This window comes from Augochlora pura, chromosome 7 (genome assembly GCF_028453695.1).
Source record: "Augochlora pura isolate Apur16 chromosome 7, APUR_v2.2.1, whole genome shotgun sequence".
NCBI lineage: Eukaryota > Metazoa > Arthropoda > Insecta > Hymenoptera > Halictidae > Augochlora > Augochlora pura.
The window spans coordinates 4,102,874-4,111,750 of record NC_135778.1 but is presented as its reverse complement, the minus strand read 5'-3'; the positions used below and the strand labels follow the sequence as shown (position 1 = coordinate 4,111,750).

The following is an 8,877-nucleotide window of genomic DNA, read 5'->3' as shown; positions in this document are numbered from 1 at the left end:
GTACTAGTTTTTTGAATAAATAAATATAAATAAATACCTTTATATAATATAAGTATTATATATAATATAATACTAATATTTATCATGCTTATATTATAGTAATATATTACAAGCATTGTATGTCATTGTTTTACACTGGTAGACGTGTACAGAATTTTATATACAATATTAATATATAATAGACAATATTTACGTACAATTTTATATATAATTTAATAGAATGGAATTTTATAGATAAAGATAACGATCTACGCAAAGTACGCGGTCTAGAAACCTACCAAGCTGAAAAACGGTAAACCGTTCGCACCGGCCAATGCTTTCGCACGCAGTACAATTAACGATCATGAAATCCGTGAAACTGGACACTGACCTACCCCCTTCAGGTGCGCGCGGGCCAGAGACCGAGAGAATGGCCGCGATGGAGGAGGGCGCGAGCTTCGAGTCGATCGTGGACTACGTGGTGAAGAACACGAGGTTGATACGGTCCCGGGCGGGCTACATGGTGATGGAGGTCCTGAAAGTCGGCGTGGCCCTGGGAAGGATCAAAAGGACACCCCGCGGCACGTACATCCTGGTCGCGGACAAGCCGGAGGGCCCTATGCGCCAGCGGATCAAACAGCCGCGGTTCAGCGACGACAGCGACGAGGAGATCTCCACGGACGCCAGCATGTGATCCGCCGCGCCGGCGGATCATTCTTCATTCCCACCGGGATGTCTTCAACCTATCACGATCCCGTTCGTTCGCCTATCCGCGGCGCGGCAAGATCGACAATGTGTTACCACCGCCTGACGAATGTAAATTAAACGAGCGCCTCATTAGCCACGGCCGCGGTAATTGAATAATTATTTCGGGAGTCGTTACACGTCTCGTCACCGTAACGCTAATTACTACGGCCGCGTTCGCGTTCGTCTTCCTCTCGCCGTTAATGACTCGACGATCGTACAAGCGCGCCGCTCGCGGCTGAAAACGGAACCGTTTCCAGGAGCATCGATCGTACTCGTCGCCGACGATGAAAATCGTACACGGCGGCGCTGGGGCCGCCGAGTTCTTGCCGGCAATTTCGCGGGCAAGATTTCCGGCCCCGGAGATCGGGCCCCCGCTCCCAGGTAATTGGTTCGTTTTAACTGCGAGCTTAAAGGTTATGAATTTATGCCTCGCCGCGTAAGATATAATTGGCTGTCCAATTAATATTTCGATAAAAAAGACCGTCCGGTCTTCGAGGTCCTGCCACCGCCACCCTTCTTCTGGCGCCGTCTCCTTCGATCCCTTCCGTTCCGCCTGTCGGTTGGTTCGAAGGGCTGGGTTCCCTTGGCACGCCGCGTGCGCCGTCAGCATGGGGTCCCGAACTACCGAAAATCCCTTTCGGCGGCGGCGAACGAGAGCGACGACCACTGGATAATTAACCGGTTGGATAATTGATTTTCCGTCGAACCATCGTTGTCGTCGTCTCGGCTAATCGCGTTACTCCAAATGCGAGTTTGTCGTGCCGCCTAACGAGCCATTTCCGCGGCCAGTCGTCTAAAACACCGACCCGCCTATATCGTTTGCCGCGGAACTTCGCTCGCGCGACCTTTCGCGGAGGCCAACGATTTACTCAACGATGTCTCATTAGGCTATTTGTTTTGACGAATACTCGCGGATTCACGAATGCTGATGATTGATGAAGCCGTCGTCTAAATAACCGAGACGAAATCTTTCCAAGCAGATTGATTTAAGTGAGATGAATCCCCTCGTTAGCCGAAGGACGAGGTCCGCTACCCGGTTGCTACCTTGTCGGATTGAATTCTTGCGGCTGCGACACACAGGATTTACAGAAACTGCGTTCGCCGCGGAACAAATTACATGGCGGCTAACACGTTCCCTGTCATCGTCGCAGTTCACTAGAGTCTTACAAAATTTGTTTCTCAGCGGAATGATCTTATTTTATAGAATTATTTCTTTTTTATATCTTATTCGGCAGAGTTGAAATTCCCATAGCAACTGCTTCTGCGAATCTACAAGTAATTCTACGAAATTTTCGTTTATTTGATGCAATAAAATTAAATTTCAGGTAAAATTTAACTAAAATGTTATCTGGCGATTATTTTCTAATATTAACCCTTTCGGTAGGAGTAACGGTTATATCGGGCGTTCATGTGATGACCGGTATAATTAACAGAATTTTATATAAGTATCTTTTAACCCTTTGCACACGAGTGGTGACTCTAAGGCATCACAAAAATTATTCCATTCCAAAATAATTTTTGCAACAATGAGGTTTATATTTAAAAAATTATCAAGTAGTAAAACTGATTTTTAGTTATCTTTGTGGGATTAGTTTAGTTTATTCAAAAGGTTGCCCTCTAATTTTTATGGAAATAATTTTGTTTTCCCCCCCAATAAAATAAAGTTATATCAATTTCATTTATGGAGTAATTTAGTTTATTACTATTATAAAAGTACCCCTAACTTTATTTATGTAAATGGCTTTGTTTACTCCCCAGTAAGATAAGGGATTAACCCTCTTAGTACCGTTTGTATCTGAGCGAAATGTTTAAAAATCGTTTGATGAAGTTTGATAAAGTTTCGGAACGAAATATGCAAGAATTTTGAAAAGACTGATAAAATAACAAATTCGAAAAGGGAGAAGAAACAGGAGATTAAATTGTTGTTTAATAAAAATAATTAAGAAAACTATCTTGTCAACAAGAGCCAACAACGATATATCGTTGTTCGTTACCAAGAGGGTTAACCTACGCGTTAATAAATACATCGCTTTACCTAATCGGGGACGATCAGCTGCATCGCATAAAATCCATGGCGGCGCTGAAAAATTAGAGTCGGCGGTCGACCCCGTCCCAGGAAAGCCGGCACGGAACAATAGCTAATATACCAGAAAATGAAACCTCGTTCCACCCCAATTTGCACAGGCGACCGCCGCGCGGTCTAGAAACCGTATGAATAACATCGGACCGCTTCATTTACGATTCGAGGGCTCTCCGCGAGTAGCCTCCCGTCGATGCCGTAGGATATCGTGACGTGGCCCCGCGGGCGCGCGCGCGCAGCCTCTATATTTCAGCGCGGGCATCGTTGTCGGCACTTTGCAACAATGTGGAGAATGTCCGCGGTCCGCGCCACGTCCTTTGATTTGTGTCCCTTTGTTGAATAAGCGTTTTTCATGCATCGTGGCCTCTCACCGGAACGATGTAACTCGTTTCTACCGTGTACGTATGTTAAGGACCTTTTAAGACGTCGTCCCCCCCCCTTTCGAGTTTACCCCGCTGCGCTACCGGTACCAGTTTCCGCTCCCCGTGCCACGCTACACATAGGCGAGCCACCGAGCTATTGCCTCTCGTCGTCGGGATGAACCTGAGCCTCCTCTCCTTCCACCCGGCGCCCCCCCCCCCCCCCCGCCCACCCCTCGTCCAGCCTCTAAAGCCTGTTGCACAGTTCAGCGGAGTATCCGCGTTCTAAGCACCGCGCATATTTCATTTCTCGTTTATTTCCGGGTGGGACTTCTTCGCGGGTGACCCCTGGGTGTCTCGCAACACGTGTGAACTCGCGGCTTCGATGCACCACCTGATAGCGACGCCGGTTTTGCACGCGTACCGGGCGACCCACTTTCCCGGCTCGCGTTTAACCCATTGCACCGTGATTCCTTTCATGCTGTGTTAATCAGCAATTATTCGTTCTTGATACTTCCTTAACCCTTTGACTACCGTTGGCGCCTATTGGCGTCCGAAACATGTTGGCTTCCCGGTACTGTAGGCGTCAAGATAAAATTTCGCCCCCGTTTATTATTAAATTTGATTAATTATATATTGTGTAATATTTATGTTATATATTGTAAAGAAAGCTTAAAATTATTGTTCGCTTCAAGTAATATTGGTTTAATATAATAGAATTCAATATTTTGAATATTTTAATATACTTCCTCAGAAATGCATGTCTAACGAAAAACTACGGCCGTGCCAAAGTCTGCCGTAGCCAAAGGGTTAAATAAGACAAGACAATTCCAATTTCTTGTATTGCCTTTTTTTTCTTTTCGTTTTTTTACTTTGATAACGGAAGACTTTTTGGTTTCGATTTTAAATAGATTAACATGTTTACCCATATCTGGGCGACGCTAATTTCTGACAAATTTTGAAAATTTATTTTTATTGCAATATATTCGAGCAAAATTCGAGCATGAAATTGAATTTAGTAACTCGTGGGACAATAGCTGTACCTTTGGTAATTTTTGAAATCTAATTTTTCAGAATATAAAAATGATTTTGTAAGGTGCTGTAACAATTTTAGCGGTGCCTCAGAGTCGCCATTCGCGTGAAAAGGGTTAAACGTCGACTTTCGTATCACAGGCGACGCCGAGTAGCATCGAATCTTCCGCAGATCGTGGATACTCGTCCGAGCTGTGTGCAACAGGCCTAAGCCTCCTTTCAGCGTCTCCTTCCCGCTGCCGTCCGTGCACGTTCCCTACTCTCTCTCTCTCTCTCTCTCTCTCTCTCTCTCTCTCTCTCTCTCTCTCTCTCTCTCTCTCCCAGCCCGGCGATCCGCGTTCTTCTTTTTCGAGGTGTGCTGCAGGTGTCGTGCATTGTCCGCCGTCGCGGCCTCTAAATCTCCGTCTCTGACGTTCTGCGGCGTAGCTGCGCGCCGAGCCGAGTACTCCCAAGATGCATACGACTGTCGGGAAGTTACACGTTCCACGGAGTCCTCTTATTGCCGAGCCTGGCCGTCGCTGATAAGCATCTTTTTTGCGAGAATTTCGGCCCCTTTCATAAGTCTCATCGCCGCGGACGTTCCGCCCGGCCCTGGCCCGGCCCCGGGGATGTTTAGATGTCTGGCGATGAGATGAACTCGAAAACCGTTTCGTACCGGCTGATTTAGTGCTCGCTCGTTGGGTCGGATCCGAGCGAGATTCTGGCAGGGCTCTTTTGCAGAATGCGAAAATGAATGTTCGAATCCACGTGGAGGGGTTGTGCTTGGTTGTATATTTTTATGCAGACGTGGAAAGGTGGGCGAAAGTTTGGCTGAAGAAGAAAGAATGGTGACAGGTATAGTAGGTAACTAATTGTCAAATAGTGATCTATATAACTGGAATGTAGCACTTTGCACATATTAACGTTGAGAAAAGTGGATCATCGTTTGCTTAGAAAAATTCGAAATAATTATTACAAGTATATTTATTTTAATAAATATTCCCCCCGGCTTACACAGAATACCCGGGGGTAATACAATCCCACCGCTGATCGCGGGCGCTAATAAAAATATGAAATTTAAATAACATTAAGTGATAAAATTTGACAAAACTAGTAAATATAACATTTGGCTGAATAGCATTGATTAGATAAATAAATATATATACATAAAAAGAGAATAACGAAGTATTTCCACGGTGAATGATAAATATACAAAAGTATAATAAATTAAGTATCGACAAATAACGACCTTTATAACTCGAATATACACTCTTCGCATAGAAACAAGTAGAAAAGTGGATCCTCGTCTGCTGAGAAAAATTACGAACATTGATCGTATAAACAGTCCCTGACGAATCGACGACTAGTGGTTTCTATAATTCGAACATACGCTATCCACGCGCGAGCACGCGTAGAAGCGAATCATCGTCCGCCTAGAAAAATTACGAACAATTATCAGAAACACGGTAGCTAAAGGGTCTTGAAATAATGGTCCCTATTAGCACGGCGTTGTAAAGATCCGCCCACGGGAGCCGAATCGAAAGACAATTCCCAAGAGAAACGAATAGACCAATCAGTAAATACACGCGATAGGACAGCAGATCTCATCGCGGAGACCAATTACCAAGGCCCTCCAGATTTATTCACGCGATTACACGGGGCCAGGTCCTAGTACAAAGCCGTCTGACACGAAAACTACTCAGGATCGTAACCAGAGAGAGAAAGAGAGAGAGAGAGAGAGAGAGAGAGTCGGCCGGTAACACGTCGCCTACACGTATTTATGCGTCCGCTGGTACACCGGCCGAAGCGTTCACGTCGAAACCGAACAACCTGCGGAACAGACGCGTACAGCTTTGTCCAAGAGCGGAAGGACACCGCGAACCCCGGGCCGTTCCTGTTCCGTGGCGCCTATTCCGCGACGTCGTCGCCGGAGAAAATGTTCGATCGCGATCCTATACACGGGATCCCAGGGACGCATCCCGATATCGGGGGATCCTAACAGATTTCCTACTCTAGCAGGACGACTCGCTAATTTCTACGATCTCGTAGAAGTTGACAAAAATTTCTCGATGCGGGACATTAACAATTGGGACAGAGTTTGAAAACTTCTTCGAGTCACAAGAATCAATTTTATAAAATACACTTTGTCAGTTAAAATGAAAATACTGTAAGCCAGAAAAATTATTTTAGATTTATAGTTGAAATGATTTCGGGTGCGAAGGGTTAACTTCGCGGGCCCAAAAATTTGTTCGCAACTCGCAAGCTTTGTTTGCAATTTTCAAGCTTTGTTTGCAACTTTCAAGCTTTGTCTGCAACTTTCAAGCTTTATTTGCAACTTTCAAGCTTTATTTGCAACTTTCAAGCTTTATTTGCAATTCTCAAGTTTTGTTTGCAACTTTCAAGCTTTGTTTGCAACTTTAAAGCTTTATTTGCAACTCTCAAGCTTTATTTGCAACTCTCAAGCTTTATTTGCAACTTTCAAACTTTGTTTGCAACTTTCAAACTTTGTTTGCAACTTTCAAGCTTTGTTTGCAACTTTCAAGCTTCGTTTGCAATTCTCAAGCTTTGTCTGCAACTTTCAAGCTTTATTTGCAACTCTCAAGCTTTGTTTGCAACTTTCAAGCTTTGTTTGCAACTTTCAAGCTTTGTTTGCAACTTTCAAGCTTTATTTGCAACTTTAAAGCTTTATTTGCAACTCTCAAGCTTTGTCTGCAACTTTCAAGCTTTATTTGCAATTCTCAAGCTTTGTCTGCAACTCTCAAGCTTTATTTGCAACTCTCAAGCTTTGTTTGCAATTCTCAAGCTTTGTCTGCAACTCTCAAGCTTTGTTTGCAATTCTCAAGCTTCGTTTGCAACTCTCAAGCTTTATTTGTAACTTTCAAGCTTTATTTGCAACTCGCAAGCTTTATTTGCAACTCTCAAGCTTTGTTTGCAATTCTCAAGCTTTGTCTGCAACTCTCAAGCTTTGTTTGCAATTCTCAAGCTTCGTTTGCAACTCTCAAGCTTTATTTGAAACTTTCAAGCTTTGTCTGCAACTTGCAATTTTTATTTGCAATAGGACAGCTTCGCCCACAATTTGCCGCGGTTCTAAAATTTCTCGCGAGCCCCGGGCACCGTTCGTCCCGCTGAATAAAAGCGGCCCTGGTGTCCCCGCGGCCAGACGGAAGACTTATGCGTCTGCATGCCGGGTCTCGCGTGTACGGGCCCAGAAGTAGGAGAAACAGGAAGAAAATGGCGGACAGAGCCCCGGCGAGCACAGGGTGTATCGGCGGCGTACAAATTTATGCCGATGCCACGTTAATGTCCGCCGAGCCGCATACATTTCCCTCGCGGACGAGCGCGACGCTTCGCGATGCAGCTGCGCCGTGGGCAGGGCGAAAAAGTCGGCGGAATGGATCGAGTTACTGTATGGAGTTCGTAATGTATCGAGGACTCATTTTTATCGATGCGTTCGGCGAGGGTGAGGGGATGTCGTCCAGGGTGGTCTCCGCGGACGCAGTCAATCGCTGTTTCCTGGTATGGTAATCGATAGACTTTTTTTTAACAATAATCGACGCTAGGATAAATTAAATTTCGTAATATTTAACCCTTTGCACTCGAAGCGATTTTAATCGGAAATTGGAAATAATTTTCCTGGCTCATAGCATTTTTATTGTATTTAAAAAAATTCACTTTAGCGGATAGAAAATTAACTATTGTAACTCCTGCCAACAGTTTTACTGGTTAACAATTTTTTAAATCTGAGCTTTGTTGGTTTAAAAATTATCTTGAGACGAGGCAGAAGAATTTTCATGGTGCCTCAGAGTCACCACTCGAGTGCGAAGGGTTAAGGGATAGTTGCAATTTTGATCTTGAAGTATATTGTTAACGACACGAGTTTTAGTACATTGTTCTTTACGATCTAAAACCGTCGGGTGTTAGATAAGTCTTCCATGTATTGCTTTGTAAAAATTATAAGACTGAATTTTTCTGACATCGCGTAACAATTGAACAAAATATGTTCATTAACGATCAGCAAGATGTTCATTAACGATCAGCAAGATGTTCATTAACGATCAGCAAAATGTTCATTAACGATCAGCAAGATGTTCATTAACGACCCAATTAAACAATGGGTCCTCCGGCGGCACGAACGTTCCATCAATTACCAAGTAAAACACGCCCGAAAAATCTGCAGCAACTTTACGAAGCAACAATGCGCCCGCGAGACCGGCAACAGGCATTAGTTACCCTTAATACGCGACGTATGAATTTTTATCGGATCCTAATGATAATTTAAGTATCGCCGAAACGCCGGTAATTCCGCAGCGCCGCGAGAGCCGCTGGAAACTGGTTCGCCCCGTTCCCGTATCCGCGCGCCGTATAATCCGACGGCATCGCCTTATGGATAATAATTATAACTTAAACAGAATATTACGATTATCCTCGACGTTGACATCAACGGACACCGTCCGAACTGGTTCGAAATCCGGCGACGGACCGTGTTCGTCCGTTTCTATGTCCCTCTCGGGAGAAGCATCCGCGTCTCTCCTTCTCTTCCCCCACCCCAACCCCCCCTGTTAACATCGCCGTTCTTCGCGAACACGGGACCAGCTCTCTCCGATCCGCGGACAACGTCTCGCAAAAAGAATGCGGCCCATAACCATCTATTATAATATCATTGGAGAAGCCGGGAATCGTCGGCGTACGGCGATCCACAAT

At 44.8% G+C, this 8,877-nt stretch overlaps 1 protein-coding gene across 1 annotated transcript; it reads left to right on the top strand.

Moving 5' to 3' along the window:
* The first annotated feature begins 224 nt into the window (after positions 1-224).
* Positions 225-673, top strand: LOC144473408 (uncharacterized). Its single transcript, XM_078187258.1, has one exon. The coding sequence runs from the start codon at positions 314-316 to the stop codon at positions 671-673; it is 360 nt and encodes a 119-aa protein (XP_078043384.1). The 5' UTR covers positions 225-313.
* The last annotated feature ends 8,204 nt before the right edge of the window (positions 674-8,877 follow it).